Source organism: Megalobrama amblycephala, linkage group LG14 (genome assembly GCF_018812025.1).
Source record: "Megalobrama amblycephala isolate DHTTF-2021 linkage group LG14, ASM1881202v1, whole genome shotgun sequence".
Lineage (NCBI taxonomy): Eukaryota > Metazoa > Chordata > Actinopteri > Cypriniformes > Xenocyprididae > Megalobrama > Megalobrama amblycephala.
In genome coordinates, this window is record NC_063057.1 from 36,989,170 (window position 1) to 37,005,504 (window position 16,335).

General features: G+C 39.2%; 2 protein-coding genes across 2 annotated transcripts; both read right to left on the bottom strand.

Moving 5' to 3' along the window:
* Window positions 1-1,423: 1,423 nt before the first annotated feature.
* LOC125244545 lies at window positions 1,424-5,211 on the bottom strand. Its single transcript, XM_048154614.1, has 6 exons — window positions 4,389-5,211; window positions 4,101-4,278; window positions 3,532-3,749; window positions 2,970-3,242; window positions 2,675-2,781; window positions 1,424-2,315 (listed from the first exon to the last, which is right to left on the bottom strand). The coding sequence occupies exons 1-6, from the start codon at window positions 5,090-5,092 to the stop codon at window positions 2,104-2,106; spliced, it is 1,692 nt and encodes a 563-aa protein (XP_048010571.1). The 5' UTR covers window positions 5,093-5,211; the 3' UTR covers window positions 1,424-2,103.
* On the bottom strand, window positions 5,203-16,184 carry LOC125244542. Its single transcript, XM_048154612.1, has 3 exons — window positions 14,370-16,184; window positions 9,887-10,137; window positions 5,203-9,786 (listed from the first exon to the last, which is right to left on the bottom strand). The coding sequence occupies exons 1-3, from the start codon at window positions 14,611-14,613 to the stop codon at window positions 5,209-5,211; spliced, it is 5,073 nt and encodes a 1,690-aa protein (XP_048010569.1). The 5' UTR covers window positions 14,614-16,184; the 3' UTR covers window positions 5,203-5,208.
* Window positions 16,185-16,335: the final 151 nt, after the last annotated feature.

Below are 16,335 nucleotides of genomic sequence, written 5' to 3' on the forward strand. Positions count from 1 at the left end.
AATTGCTGGGGACACAGCAAGCACTGGACCTGTGTAAACATGCACGAGTATCGGAACACGAGTGTTTACCACCGGCATTCGCTGTGTTATTAAGCCGGGCACATATTTAACAACTAGCTAAAACATTCTGACTGTGCTCAACATACAGCGATTGTTTCCTGCTCCTGAAGCAGATTTATATACTTTCACATGGAATTTGAACACCGACTGTAATCGCAGACTGAACGCAACTGGCTCTGACTGGACGCGTTTGAGCGCGATCAGTCATAAGTATCAATTTACATTCATAATCGGCCTTACACTTAAAGCTGCGCACACACTTAGTGGATTCATTATGTCGGACTCACCGCAGGTGACTCATAATCTGCAGTTGTTACTCCTGTCTCCTGACAAAAACATTGCATGCGGCGCCTATGGAGTGTGGAAAGTTACTGGAGCGCACAGCCACGCGTCTCTCACAAGGAACGTCATGGCAGTGATTGACAAGCCAGAGGTCCGATGATCGCGTAAATGATTGGCTGATGTTTTTAAGGCCCTACCTCGTGCACAGATGATGTATATTAATATTATTACTTTCAGTGCACCTAATAAATAGTCTTTTATCAATTAGTAAAGACAGTTTCAAGTAATATTGCAAAAATGTATAAAACAAAACATCCTCTTTAGCACCTTTAAAAGATAATAAAAAATTAAGATTTAATAGGTATAGGTCACCAGATAGGAAATGTCCTACAGATAACATTTAAAAAAATGTAATAGGCTAGTAAGCTATTATTAGTCATGTAAAATAAATAAATAATAAAGTAATCTATTAGTGAATCCCCTTTAATGTAGCCTATTTTTCAATGTAATTATTATAATGAAACCAGTTTGACCATATTGCAGTGCATTTTCTTGTCATTATTATTTCTCTTGATTTAGCTTATTGGAATAAAGCTTATTAGGAGTGCAGTTAAAAAGCCACTAACGTTCAAGATATGAGGACAAAAAATAAACCTCTGGGGGTTTTTGTCTTATTTAGATATTTCATATGATATAGTTTACCAATATCGCACGAAAGAGATTTTTAGAGAATATCTGCACAAATGCAAATGTGAAATTCAATTTTATTCAAACAAGGAGTTAATACTGTGTTGCATTTCAGAAGCAATATTGTGTGTTTTTGGACAGTTTCACCATCGAAAAGAAAACAGTAGAACAGTAAAACTGTTGTGTGTGTCTGAGCACAGCGGTGTGTCATTGTTGAATGAATGCTGGGGTTTTAAAGGGTTAGTTCACCCAAAAAATGAAAATAATGTCATTTATTACTCACCCTCATGCCGTTTCACACCCGTAAGACTTTGTTCATCTTAGGAACACAAATTAAGATATTTTTGTTGAAAAAGAATAAAAATGACTCAAAAATAAAATATTGAAATTTTATTGGCAAATATTTCAGAAACCAAGCATCATGCAGATTAGTAACAAAACATTTTACAATACACGTGTAAAATGTAGATGTTCAGAAACTCATATAACTGATTATGAAAAATTGTGGAATTATAAATTCAGCACACAGTTTAAAGTAAAATGTAAAGTAAGCTATAATGTGTATATCAGTCTACTGAAAAGAAACTGAAAATTTGCTTTTAAATGTTATGTTATATATTTCCAACATTTAATCACAACCCAGCACCATTCTTATATTTGGAATACAATTCATGTTTTGTGAAATAACCCTGTAATATTTTAACCCTCTACATATTTAAACCCCAAACACACACATACAACATTATCATCATGCAAACTGAAGTGACTACAGTAAAACTAATTTTTTAATAGTACACAATATTTCTAGACATTTTTACTGATTCTGAGTTTAAATGCTTTTATTCTATTGCTACTTTCTAAAAAATAAATGCTTAAAAAATACTAATATGATCTACCATTAGAACAAGACAACATAACTTGCTATTCATTTAATTCTGTTTTGCACTGAATGAGATTTCAATTGCAGAGATCAATAATTTCCTACTTTTTGTACTACTTATTATCATCTTCCTTACCATCGTCATATTTATCATGAAGCTCTGAAGAAAACGTGTTCATGAACATTAGACATTTTTACTTTAATCCCTGCAGAAGCTGGCTGTACTCTGCAGTGTTGGTGTCCTCATGCTGGTCCTGAGTCACCCACACATCCAGACGCTCACGCTGCTTCTGATCCAGGATTCCCTTGCGGCTGTACTCTGACACCAGGTTTCGGTATCCTGCTTTGTAGTAGCCTTGTATGTCTTCATCGGACAAAATGTGACTCTGAGACTGAATGCTTTCACCTGAAATTACACACAAGAATGTTATTAAGTGCAGCAACATGACAGCTCTTTTACTCTTAGACTATCAGTTGTTTTATGATTTGCATTTAATATCTTGTGTTGTATTTAATGTCATATTCAATGTGAACTGACACTTTGACTTCTGTAATGTTTCACAAAAGCTTTAGAGACTACTATTTCATTCTGCTGTATCAAAAACTCTTTAATATCTATAATCTAACTGATTAGTAAGATTAAATTTTCACCATATAAACCGCTCCATTATCGTGTCTACTGAAAACAGCCTGACCAATCACAGTATCTGCTGGAGGGTTGATCATGCATGTGTTGTGCAGGATTATCACAGAGGAGTTTCTTACCAAGAGCTTCTCTGAGCTTTTGTGAGGTACGCGGGTGATGCAGAATCATGCAGCGTTTCAGCAGAAGCTCCACGTCTCCACTAATCATGGTGTCTGCTAGAAGTTTCCTGTAAAAAAAGAGAAATGTTAAAAGCAGATTTACAATTTTTCTTAGTTTTTGAAATAATCAGATGCTTGTTTACATTTGTAATCCTGAAATGTTCAATATTTAATACTACTCCAAATTCCTGCATGTTAATTGGAATTCTGTATAATTTTCTTGCATGAGGATTTCATCCGTAACTTTGAACATTACCTGGCCACCTGTGAGCGGCTGCTTGGGCCTGTAGTCAAAGCTTGTCTGTGATCTTGTCCCAGAACCTCCATGGCAATCAGGTTCAATCCATTGTTGTCAGTCTTTATGCTGCTGATCAGTTTATAAAGCTCCGGGTTTTTATTTTTAATCTCGCTCCCTGAGTTTGGGTCTTCTATGGCCATCTGAGCCAGTCTGATGGAGTCCTTTGGTGGAATATGGCTTGTGTTGAGCGTTGCTGTGTTGTTCTTACTGGACCTTTGAGCACTTTGAACACTGTCCAGAGAAAATTAGAGAGAATGAATGACAGCATGAAATCTGCTTATTTAAACTAGTAAGCTAATTTAGAGCTCAGGTGAGTACTTGATCTTCGTCTAGCTTCTGTTGATGTATGGAATGTACAAATGACACACCTGGTTATCTATACTATTACTATACTAATACCTAAATTATTTTTATATAACTATATCAGGTTAATCAGCTTTCTTTCTTATTTCCATGGACCTCTGTACTGTTGTGTTGTGAATAAAGAACAGAAATCACTTTCAGCAATCAGATTCTTTACCTGTTATATTCACCAACAAATCCTAGATGGTACATTTTGATAAGGATCCGTTTGTCACTTTTGATGAATCTAACACTCTGTAAGTATTCCTGCAGTGCAACATTCGTCTCCTTTTTACTTCCTCCAGTTATGTCATATTTCCTAGGGTTTTTTTGGCAGGAGTCATATCCTCTCTGGAGAATAAGCAGGGGTGTGTACGATTCAAAGTTTGTCTGGATCTAATGAGAAATTAAGAGTGTGAGATTAAATACAGTCACCTGCACATGTAATGAGAGATGATCAGGATTGAGTAACACTGTACACTGATTCACCAGGAATGGGATTTTCATCCATCCATTTTCTGTACCGCTTATCATACACAGGGTTGTGGTAAGCCTGGAGCCTATTCCAGGGCACTTGGGGCAATTCTTTGTGAATTTCTCTCTGGGATGAATAAAGTTATCTATCTGTCTGTCTATTTCAGTACATCAGTAAATATAAGCAGATCTACACCTAAAATCTGGCTTTTCCACTCAGGATGTGCACAAGTTGTTCCATGAAGGAATCAGAGCCTTAAATTGTGTACTCACCTCATTTTTCACTTTCTCACGTAGAATTAATGCTTCCTTCTTTGGGTCTTCTGTCTTGCTGCCAGTTGCTTGAGCTACAGCATCATAAAGAGCAATCTCACGATCCGAGGTAATGCTGATTATCCTGCCATCATCCTGTACAATGTCAAAATGGCCGCTGTACATCTGTGCATCAGCTCTGTTTTAAAAAATAAAATGAACTACATTCAGTAGACAAAGTTTATAAGCATTAACATTAAAATTTATTTCTATATGTGAACTGTGTAATGCTCGAGTGATTAGTCTTACTGTGATGTTTGTGTGGCTTTTGCAGATTTAGTTAATCTCAGTTTTATATCGCCTGCTGATTTGGTGGTTCCTGGGTAACGTTCCTCAGTGAGCTGTTTTCCATTTTCATCAAGGACAGTGAGTTGAATCCCTTTTCCGTTCAGCAGATTACTTTTTGTGAGCACATACACATCGAGGGCTGTAGCAGGCTGATTGGCTTTGCACATTTCTTCTGTATACTGCATTAGCTTTGTTTTGTCCTCATGTGACAGCTGTTCCACTTCCTTGTGGCTCGTAGATTTCTTGTTGTGTTTTTCTCTCTGGTCATCAAAGAAACTCTGAGTTTTATGTCTGTGCATGACCTTGTCTAACGCCTTTCCTGCAGCAGTGTTCAACTGACTCTTAAATGTGTTGGTCATTAAAGAAGTCATATGTTCAGAACAGGAACTGATGAATTGCTCAGAAACTTTCTGAGCGATAATCTGCTGAAGTTCTCCTTTAAGGCGTTGTACATCAGGTAAACTGTGTCGTCCATCTTGGTCATACTTTGTCATATCTTTCTGAAGCTCACTGATGCTCTCCAGTAATTCAGGAACAAATTTCTGGTCTATTATCTCTTTTGTTGGTACGGCACCTAATATTTGACAGAGATTTGTTGTGTACTCAGCTACTTTCAGAACCAGCTTTGCCGTTTCAAGCACACCTGACAGTTTCGCTTTATTCATAAGCTCTGTTGCAGCTTCACACACCTCAGAGAGTCTGCTGATAACTTCCCGTGCCTTGGTACAATCCAGTATGAGGTAAGGAATTATCTCTTCGGAGAGCACACCGACTGATTTTTTTATTTGCTTCTCATAATTCTGGTCAATCTTGAAATTCTCTTTTTCAATGCAACTTTCGGAATGCCTGAGCTGATGAATTCAACCAGAGTCTGATCCAGTTTACTGCTCTGCTTCACTGATGAAGTAACAACATTCTCAAAACTGCTTTGTAAAATATTCTTAAAGACTTCCTGAAGTGCTGCATCGATTGCGTAGTTCATGGCAGTGAGCACAGACTTTTTCCCGATTTCCTGAACTGCATATTTAGTTGCAAATTTGAAGTTCTGTTTGACCACTGCTGAAGATGTCATGTTTTTCATTGTAGACTTAAAAGATTCTTTACCTAGGGTTGATAAACCAGACTTAACACTTCCTTTGAATGAAGTAAACATTGCCTTTCCTGACTTGATGAATTCATTCGCAACAGAAGAGAAAGACTTTGTACCATTGAGGAGACTTTTTGTCACTTTAAACACTGCAGTAACTGCTTTCTTGATAACGCTAAAGCCAGCTGTTAGCAAAGCAAGGCCGATGCTGATACTCTTAGATATTGCCCATGACACCCAATCAAATGTGCCTTTAATCATCCCCTCTATTCCACTAATCATGTCAGAAACTCCTTCTGAAATCAGACCCATTCCAAACTGGCTGGCTGTTCCAAATGTCAACGCACAAATAAGAATCCCAGCAAGAACCTGTACCACCCCGAGTATGAAACATATCAAAGCATCTATGCAAAACTTGGGCTTCTTTTTCACCTCAAAAACAACCCCCAGGCCGTAGTCGTATAGCGATCTCAGCTCATTAGTGATGATGAAGTCCTTTTCTTCAGACAGCACGTAGACTGAACAGTCCTCTGTAATGGCATCACTGTTGCTTTTCTCCAGCTCTTTAAGTTTATTCAATGCATTATCAATGTACGTCATCCAAGACTTAAAGATGTTCATTCTGGCCTCCATTTGACTCTGAAAGTTGTTGTTTTTGTCTGTGCTCTGATCTTTGTTACCAGTGACTGATAAGTTACACGAGACCATTGTGTTTGAGACTTCTGAGACATAGGTGTCAATTGATTGCTTCGCATCATTCAGCAGTTTCATAGCATCTGCTTTATAGTTACCCTTACCGAGGTTGATGGTGATGTACGCCTGGTTATAGAGTGCCACAGCCTTGTAGTGTGGGTCAGAGTTAGCAACTTTTTGCCAATAGGATTCAGCTCCAAAGGCATTGTTGGATTTGTCACGGCAGTGTAAATCAGTTCTTACAATTGCCTGTTTGACATGATCATAGAAATTATCACATTCTCCTTGCAGTAGCTTTCCACTTGTTTCGTTTATTGTCCTGATGAGATCTGCTTCAAGTTGTCTGAAGTCATCATGCCTATTGATGTCATCCTCGTGAAGGGTCAACCACAAGGCCCAAGATTCTTTCAAAGCGTTAATGGCTGGCTGATAATCAAAGCTATTCTGATAATGTTTAAAGCAATCAGGAATATTCTCAAATTGCATTCGCATGGGGTCCAGTTTTTCTTGCTCTGTGTAATGCCCATCAAAGTCCTTCAGCAATGTGCAAAATGTGGAGAACAGATTTTCCTTTAGATTTATTTCAACCAGCTCATCACTTTCCATATCATGGATTCGTTTAATTTCGTAATCCTCTCTTAGCTGACGCATGATTTCCACAGACTGATCTTGGTAAGCGGGTGCGAGATGATCACAACTGACGATCATCTGGACCATGCCAGGATTGCCTTTTCGAGATGTACGACCAAATATTTGTTTCTCGACTCTTCGGTTGGGTGGAAAGTGAGTAAGTAGAACAAAAAGACCACCACACTTATTCACACTTTCATCGACCTTTATATCTGTCCCCCGTCCTCCGAGATTTGTGGCAATGATGATTCTGCCTGCACAGAATTTCTCTCTTTCAATGTTGTGCTTCTCACTGATTGTGTACAGAGTAATCTGTTCTGCCTTAACTCTGCCACCGCCTTGTATTTTCTTATGTAGTTCATCTGCTGTTTTAACATCTTCACAAATTACCAAGACAACTTGTCCTCTTTCTGCTACTTTCCATGAAGTTTCGCAAATAGTCTGGATCCATTGGTCATTCCCACCTTTAGCCTGGATGACAGGAAGCTCCACCACCCTTTTATGGCGATGTGCAGGTACAGTGTAGCTCTTTGCTTTATAATGTTTTGCCAGAAAGTCCCAATCTGCCTTACCTCCTAATGTACCAGAAACACCAAATATGCCACTCCCACTGAGGTACCTTTTAAAATAATGGAAATTTGACATGTAATTTGTCACGTTGGATATTGGTGAAATTGCAAGTTGGTGCTTGAACTCCAAGAATTGTTGCAGACCATTCCCCCACTTCTTGTTTTTCTCTAGCACACCGCTCGCTTTGAAGTCCACTGGAATTATCGCATTATACTTGTCTCTGTCATGACTGTCAGCAACGTCTCTCTCAGCAGCTGGTGAGGTGTCAATCATGTATTCCCGGCCCCGTGTCATCTCAACAGCCCTTAGTGCATTCTCAACAAAAACTGGTAACTGATTCTCAACATAACTTTTCAAGAAACCAGGAACGACAATGAAGTTGTTGGATTCTTTCGCTGTTTGAAGGTTATTCGAGTACTTAATAGATGACTTTATTGTGCTTACAGTTGCATCAATAAGGGATTTCTCAGACATGATTTCACATGCTAGTCCTCCTTCCAGCAGTAGAATTTCAACATTAAGGTCACCTTTTTTTTCCTGATCTTGAAAACATTTGGCTTTCTTGTTCTCTAAAGAATAGCACTTAAACACTGCACTGTTTTCCAAGACCTCCTCAAATATACTCATAAGATCATACTGTTGTGAAACACCAAGTTTCTTCATGACTTCAGATAATGCTTTGGACATTCTGTCCTCATTCTCATCATCCTTTTCTTTCTTTGTCTCAGCTTGCTGTAACATATCAATATCCTCCTGGGTGTAGAACCCCAAAGTCACTCCAGGCAACAAGATCTCATTTGCTGAAAAGCTGTCTGATGTTTCCAGCCCCATAACGGCTGCTGTTACAGCTTTATGAAAGTACTGTATCCTTGTCGCCCATTTTATCTCCCCTGTTTCAAACATTTCAATCGGCTGACAAGTAGATATCATGGCCCATATGTTGGAAAGCACTTGCTCCACATGCCTAAATCCACTAGATTCATGGGACAAGAATGTTACTTGAACTCCATTATCCAAGGTCATGTAGTCCACTTCATCCACTATTACAAGCTCAAATGGCCTTGTACCACGAGTAGTCCTCTTCTCAAATTCCTGTTTAAGTATGTCTGCTGCAAAGACTCCCACTGTGCCATATACTATTTGTTGCCTGTAAGCATCTTTAACATGTTCCTCTTGTTCGCCTGGTGTAAAGTTACTTGAGAAACGTGGAGGTACTACAGACGAGGTGACACCAAACATTTCAAAAAACTTTTTCCACTCTTCTTGGTCTCGTTGGGCAAGAAGTGGAGAGCTTGTCACAATGTCCACTTTTGTTCCACGAATGGCCAGAATTGTTGCAAACATGGCTAAGATACAGGACTTGCCCTCACCTGTGCCAATCTCTAGAAGACATCCTTTGTCTTCTGTCAGCTGTGCCAGGAGGAGCAAAAGCAATGATGCTAGTTGTGTACATCTTGGAAAATAACCTTGAATCTTTGTGTTGTCTTTTGTGGTGATGGTTGAGCAGTCTTGCACTGCTATTGACATTCCAATTAATACTTCTTTCAGAATGTTACTATCTGGGTTTGTAAGATTAAGAGAAGTTATTTTCCATTTCAAATCATCGATTTTTTCTTTGTTAAGGTCCACCAATTGATATTTTGGGAGTTCTGACTCCATGTATCTAAGCACATCCTTCAACAGCACCAAGACTTTCTCTGGGCAGTTTGCTTCACGAAGTTCCTTCACAATTGTATCAGCGTCTTTTTCCTTGTCGTTTTTGATTTGTTCTTGAAGAAACATTAAAGGGTTTTCATTTGTAAGAGCAGAGAGAACGAGGATGCAGTCCAGGTGGTAGGTTTGTGCTGTGTGGAGAACTGAATCGAGCTGATCACAATTGATAGCTGGACTTTTGCAAATGAAGAGCATTATTTCTGTTGGTGTCCAGATTCTGTTGAACAATATTTGACCCAAAATCTCAATACTTTTTGGTGAAAGCTCTGAGATCATGTCAAGTATATTTAATAAAATGTGTTCAGCCAAAGTTGGATTTGTGGCATGAAGATGCTCCACCAAACCCAAGAGAAAGTCGTACTTCTCCCAGCCTAGCGGCTGATCCCCATCATCTTTAGCATCTGCAGTGCTACTGTGCAGAATGAACTGTAGAGATGCTTCGAGAACTGTGAGCTTCTCTGTAAGAGACAGTTCGTTATATCCTATAGCTTGATCAAAGGTAAACTGAGACCCTGCTGAAAGGTTGTTTTCTGTACAATATTGAACTGCAAGTTCATTCTGGAGTGTCCTAATCCTGTCCCAAATCTGGTAGTGCTGTACCTCTTTATCTTCTGTAATCTGGCACTTCAACAGAAGGTCTTTGAATTTTTCTTCAACATCATTAACCTACATAAATGTGCAAAACAAAAATGGATCTCAGTAAAAAAGTTATGTTACAACATGCTGCATATACAGTTATGTTGCTCAATCCAAATTAAAGTCATACCTCGTCCCTCTCGATCGCAGCAGCGTCATCTTCTATTTGCTGATGGAGAACTTGTGTGCGTTGATGATGTTGCTCGTGACCTCTAAAGCTCTGTTTTTGACGAAGCCGCTCAGTTGCTCGAGAAAGCTTGTGTCTAGATGATTCACTCTCTCTGTCTAGCTCCTGTTGAATCCTTTGCTCACGTTCCAAACGTTCCAGGCGTCTTCTTTCCTCCTCTTGCTGTCTCTGTTTTTCATCTTCTTCAATTTTTCCTGTTTACAAACATCAGACACCAAAGGATTATAAACAATTTACAGATTACATGGAACATGCTATATAGACTGTAGAAGAAAGAACAGAAAACTTAAATTAATGAATGTAGGTTTCCATCTCCTCTTGTGTGAATATGCTGAACCAAAAGAATCTGGGCATAATCAGGAGAAATATACACAGCAAAAACCTCAGCTGTAAATTAACTGTTCAGAGTTTAAGTCCACACTCAAGAGTGTTAAAATTAACACTGAAGCAGTGTTGAAGTTAATAAGATAATTAAGTGATTGGGTGATGATTAGAGGTCGATGATAGTGGATTTTACCATTAACGATAACTAGGTTGGACCACACTGCCTGATGACCATTTAACCAGCCAATAGTTTTTAAAATTCAAGTAAACTAATGCTGAACTTTTTTTAACAAAAATAAAAAACAGTGCTAAACCATTTAAAAATGTACTTCTTAAATAAAATTATATAAATCTAAACATTAATATTAAATATTAATATATTAATTATACTTGTTCATTCATGTTAGTTCATAGTCAAGATATGCCCATGACAGTACTACTAAACGCATTTGTCAGTTGCGTCTCGTAAGATGTTTAAAGTAAAAACAATGTCATTGTTTCCTTGTTTCAGTCCATTTCAATATAAAAGTATTTGCGACTGACTGACTCACTCATAAAGACAGTCTTTGCTGCCATCTCATGCAGTATTAATGTAACTTTCACTGAAGTCAAAATCACTTAGCCAGAGTTCAGTTATCACGATTAGGAGATCTGGCATCTGTCAAACCACTTAGCAAGGCAGGAAGAACGGACCCCTGAACAGGGATTATATATACACACAGAGTAAATGAGGAAATTAAATGAGAACAGCTAATAGTTTCTATTGCAATCCATTATTCTATTCTAACAAGAACTCATGCAGACATGACAGGGACTAAACTAAACAGAACATAACCGTGACAGTATCTCCCCCTCCCGGAAGGCATGAGCTTGTGCCATAACGGATAATAGTCCATTGGAGAAAAGAGGGCGGAGGCTTTGGTGGAGGGCATAGAGCTGTTGATGGACACCATAGTGGAGCTGATGGTGGGAGGAGCCAGGGTGAAGCTTTGGCTTAAGGGCTGGGCGGATCCCGGGGACTGACTGACGGAGGGAGACCAGAGTGTGAGTAGGAACTGGCAGAGCAGAGATGCCGATGGACCAGGGTGACATCCGTGGCCCAGAAGCCTTAGGGGTAGCTGCTGGCTAGCGGGGCTGAGGTGGCGGCGTGGACTCAGCAGACTGGGGTGACGACAAGGAAGCTGGAGGGAAGGAGAAGATGGTTGAGCCAAGGAAGTGGAGGGTTGAGGCACAGCTGTAGGCCCAGAAGTCTTAAGAGGAGGAAGAGCAACAACTGACTGAGGCTGAGCCAGAAGGATGAGGGAGCATGGAGGAGTCATAGGGCAGACAGACCCAGGTGGAGTTGAAGGAGCACAGAGCCGGGGCGGAACCGGAGCCGAGGTGGAGACATGGGCCTTAAGTATTGAGGTGCAGCTGGGGACTGTTGGACGGGAAGCCCAGGCGAATTCGAAGAGCCGCATGGAGCTAGCGGCAGAGTCAGAGAAGAGGAGCAGGATGACACCAGCAGGGCCGATGGATCCCGTGGACTGGCTGTTACCAGTGGCGGAGATGGGACTAGGACGTCAGGTAGAAACATCGGAGGAGGAAGATTTTCGGATGGGACTGGAGCATCCAAATGGGGCTGGTAAAGAAGGTGAAGATTTGATGGTGGGGACTCTGGTGGGAACTGGATCCTTGGACCACAGATCTATAAGGTCTATCAGTGCCCGTAGAGTCTGGGACCTGGACGACCTTGGTGGCTGCCTTGACTTGCAGGCTGAGGGAGAGGCCACCGTGCCGGAGCATCCAGTCCAAATACCCCAGCAAATTCCAGTGTTCAGGGCGGATGATGAGGCGTAAAGTTGGTGATTCCATATTTTCAGTTAAACAGTCAGTTTTGGAATGTTAAATAGTTGAGAAAGAGAACGCATGTTGTGTAACAATATATTGGTTCCGTGTATAAACTCTTAAATTGACAGCAGTCCAATATTCCTGCTGCTGTCATTTTAATCAAAGAACAAAAGACACAGAGAAACACTTTCTGCTCTTGACTGAATACGTTTTATAACTTTAATTGTAAGCCTTAATTTGTATTTAATTTTTACAATGAAGACTATCCAGTATTATTTTACATTTGATTACTTCAGCTTCTGTAGTATTTTTATCTGAATAAAAACCTACTTAACCTGTTAAGTTTCATAGCTCTCTCTATTCTATTACATTTATTTGTGCTGTTTTTTGTTTGTTTTACTTTTTATTTGTTTTTTTTATTAAAGTAAAACTTTGCATTGAAGAAAAGTAGATTTTTGTTTGTATATGCTGTCAATTATAGTCCTTAGAAAGAAAATCGGAATCGGCAAAAATCGGCATCGGCAGATCGCGCGTAAAAAAAAAAAAAAAAACGGAAATTGTAATCGGCCAAGAAAATTGCAATCGGTGCGTCTCTAAGTGACAGTCAGACAGTAAAGTGTTTATTTAATCCACAAAAAAACACATGACGGAGAAATAGTCAATAAAACCATAAAAAATGGTTGTAAAAAAAAAAAAACCCAAACAAACCAAATTAGTAATGCAGGACTATATGTGATGCAATCTGGGATAACCCGTCGGATGTCGCGATGGAACCTTTTCAGGAAATTCAAAAAATAGGTTGAATGTCATATTTTTGTCAAAATTGGGTTTTCAATAAATTATTATTTTATAATATCTTGTCTATCATCTCTGAAAATATCTTGGCAAAATTTGTTTGTTTTGTGCAGAAAAATAGCGGTTTATAGTGGCAAGCTGAAAGAACTGCGTCTTTCTCTTATGTTTAAGAACACACCCGGTGGAGGTGCAAAAAAATCGCCCAGTTTTCCCTCTCTTGACACAGTTCACCTATCAAAATAAACCACATAACATGTAGAATGAAGGTGTATTAATGAACATTTCCCACCAGTCCTGTGTAAAAGTCCTATGGCATGCAAAGTTTTTTTTTTAATACAACGTTATCGTGAGAAAGCAGCACACAAGAGAACCTTTTCATAGTTCCTAGAACTATTGGCTGAAATACCCGGATTTTGCTGTGTTCGCACTACAGGAACTTGGAACAATTTTAGTTCTAGGATCTCCATTTGGGGGAACTAAATTAGCTCCTACTTCAGAGTAGGGTCTAAACCAGCACTATAGGAACTATCAATGACGTAACTGTATGTTGATTGGTCAGACGCATGTCAAACACCGGCACCCGGCATTTTTAAAAAGCTGTGTGAACATATTTACTTCACGAACGTAGTTGCCCTGGTGTATTACCGGATAGCCAGGTAGGCGTTTATAGCGTGGCAGGTCTGCTGGCAGGCACATTTAATGGTGACGGATTGAGTGGCAAGGCAGGCACATATATAACGGTGTCTTGCCTTGTAAAGATTTCACCCAGCTGGGGATTTGCCAGTTGATGGTTATCCAACTTCCCCTGTACCAGTGAACATCAGTAGCCATGAGTCACATTGGAGTGACATTAACTACCCTCTTCTATTGACTGGCTAGAGGAGGAGCTGTCAGTCCAGATGCTGATGCTTAAGCCCACCCTAATTTACATGAAAGTCAACTGCAACATTTGGAAAAGCAAGCGCAGAATGTGTAAACCAGAGCAAATGGGCAAACAGCACAAGCATACAAAAAAAGTGAAAATATTAACAGAAACTGTCAGAGAGCACAAAAAGACTAATATGACCAAGAAAACCATGATTTTTGTTTGTGATTCAGATCATTTTGCATTCGCTTTGCAGTTTTGTGTAATATAATTTTAAAAGTGTTTAAAGTTTAGATTCATGCTTATTTTTTAAAATGTGTATTTACTTATTTTTTATGCTTGACCATGTTGTTTGCTATTCTGATAATTTTGCATTTGTTTTTTAGTTTTGTACAATATTTACAGGTGTTTTTGATCCGTGATTGCAATAATGTGGGCGTAAAATTATTCCCATAAAAGTCTTCCCAAAAGAGTGAAGCTTATTAAAACAGCAAAGGGGAAATAAATATGGAATGGGATGCTCAAAAATTACATATGGGTTTGATGATCAGGGGTAAACATACTTTTAGTTGCACAGTGTTGTGCACAATCGATATGTTTGCAGGAACTTACCATAGTTGGTACAGTAATGCGTTCCACCCTCAGAGGTGCAGTGCATCTGAATCTGGGAACGGTCAAAGGTTTCCCTTAAGATGAAGGAGGTGTTGCCTTTATGGGTGTTGAACTCATACTTAAAACTGTTCCATGTGTGATCTTTATATCTGACGTAGAAGTAGCGATGGATTTCCCTTTTCTCCTCATAGGATGTTGTGCGGCCAGCATCGATGCGTGTATACTGGGAAACAGAATTATACATCAGTTTCCATCAGAAAAGCAGTGGATAATTGGAAACACTTTAGAAGATTGTTCCATCATTAATTAATAACTACACAAGAACGAATAAGTAGCAGTATTAACACTCTAATACAGGGGTTCCCAAACTTTTCAGCCCACGACCCCCAAAATAACGATGCCAGTGACTCGCGACCCCCACTATCCTCGGAGGTGGTTAACGAGTTGTGCACAAAGGCGAACACGCACTAACGCATGTTTCACACATACTCTGTTTGCAGTGCGCATTTTTTTCTGTGCCCATATTAACGGATTTCACACTGCACGCGGATGCGGTCCGGCAGTGCGTTCCAGGAGCGGTGCGTCTGCAGCAGTGCAGCGATCATTTACGCGCCGAGTCTATTTTTGCTGTGCTGCACAGCTGAATTAAAACGACAGCGCACTGTTCGCATTAAAATAAACATGTATTGACGCGAAAAAACTAGTAATTTCATCATAGATTCATATAGTTCAAAGTCTCTGCTACACAGTTTAAACACGGCTGCCTCGGGTAAAGCAAGGAAAATAACACCTTACCAGGCATTTAGGTGAACAAGGAGACATAAACAATAGCACTCGCCTCTGAAGGTGGAAAAACAGTTCTTTATGACCTGAGGGATTTATTGTAAAAAGATTTAAAAGGAAAGAAAAGACGAGAGTCGCCTGTTTTTGTCTATTTTAAGTTTTTTTTTTTTTAAAAAAACGTTTTTGATTTTAACATAAAGCTTACGTTTAAATGTTTTGCCACTTGCGTGAGCAATATAAGTATTACTTCAGATAAATATAAAGTAATGCAATGAATAAAACGTTTAAATATAGTGCGTTTAAACGTGACATCTATGAAATATAGTGTAGGCCTATACAAAGAGAATCGCTGTGCTGACAAGCCATATTCAGTAACAACTTTTGGATTTGAAATAAAAATAAGTAAATGTTGTGTTTGTGATACACAGCCATGGATCAGTTGCGCACTGCAAACGCGGCATATGTGAAGCGCGCGTGCTTCTCCGCTCTCCTCCGCTGCCTCCCTGCGTTTTCTTTTTTGATCGATATTAACCAACGTTTCATTTTGACAAAAATAATATCCAAAGCTTAAAGCCTAAAGAATTACGTGCACATGTCTTAATGTTTAACATGTTGCAGTAAACTGACCTGCTGCAGCTGATGCTGTTGCTATGTCATTAATCTGTCGTAATCACCTCAGGAGTCACGGCCAAAGGAAAAGGAAAATCGAAAGGTTGATGGCTTTTTTTATTTGCATGGTTTTTGTTTTTAATTTAACTACTATTTTTAGTATTTTGTGACAATTATTGATAGAATATACTATTTCTAATCGTTTAATTATTTTTTATTATTATTATTTTTTTTTTTTTTTTTTTTTGGATTTCTGGAAATCATCTCGCGACCCCTTCCTCACTGTCTCGCGACCCACCGGGGCGTCGCGACCCCGACTTTGGGAACCACTGCTCTAATAACTACTATTAACTACCAAAAAACTCTGATCAAGAAATTAGTAAGTAATAGTGCTTAGTCAAATGTAGTTCACTGTTAGATAATCAATAACTACTATTTTTTCATACCTCCCAGAGGACTACTGTACAGTGCATGCAGAATTATTAGGCAAGTTGATTTTCTGATTTTTTTTTTTTTTTCCCCTCAGGCACATCGGGAGTTCATTTTTAGTCCATCTCTGCAAAACTGACTTTGA

What these genes read in the sequence shown, in the direction of transcription:
- LOC125244545 (XM_048154614.1), bottom strand. Translation starts at nt 5,092, where the DNA reads ATGAATAAAGCGAAACTGTCAGGTGTGCTTGAAACGGCAAAGCTGGTT. An exon ending in AGCCGCTCACAGGTGGCCAG is followed by an intron (nt 2,782 to 2,969) that starts GTAATGTTCAAA and finishes CTTTTTTTACAG; the next exon opens with GAAACTTCTAGCAGACACCA. An exon ending in AAAGCTCAGAGAAGCTCTTG is followed by an intron (nt 2,316 to 2,674) that starts GTAAGAAACTCC and finishes GTGTAATTTCAG; the next exon opens with GTGAAAGCATTCAGTCTCAG.
- LOC125244542 (XM_048154612.1), bottom strand. Translation starts at nt 14,613, where the DNA reads ATGTATAATTCTGTTTCCCAGTATACACGCATCGATGCTGGCCGCACA. An exon ending in GCATTACTGTACCAACTATG is followed by an intron (nt 10,138 to 14,369) that starts GTAAGTTCCTGC and finishes GTTTGTAAACAG; the next exon opens with GAAAAATTGAAGAAGATGAA. An exon ending in CTGCGATCGAGAGGGACGAG is followed by an intron (nt 9,787 to 9,886) that starts GTATGACTTTAA and finishes ACATTTATGTAG; the next exon opens with GTTAATGATGTTGAAGAAAA.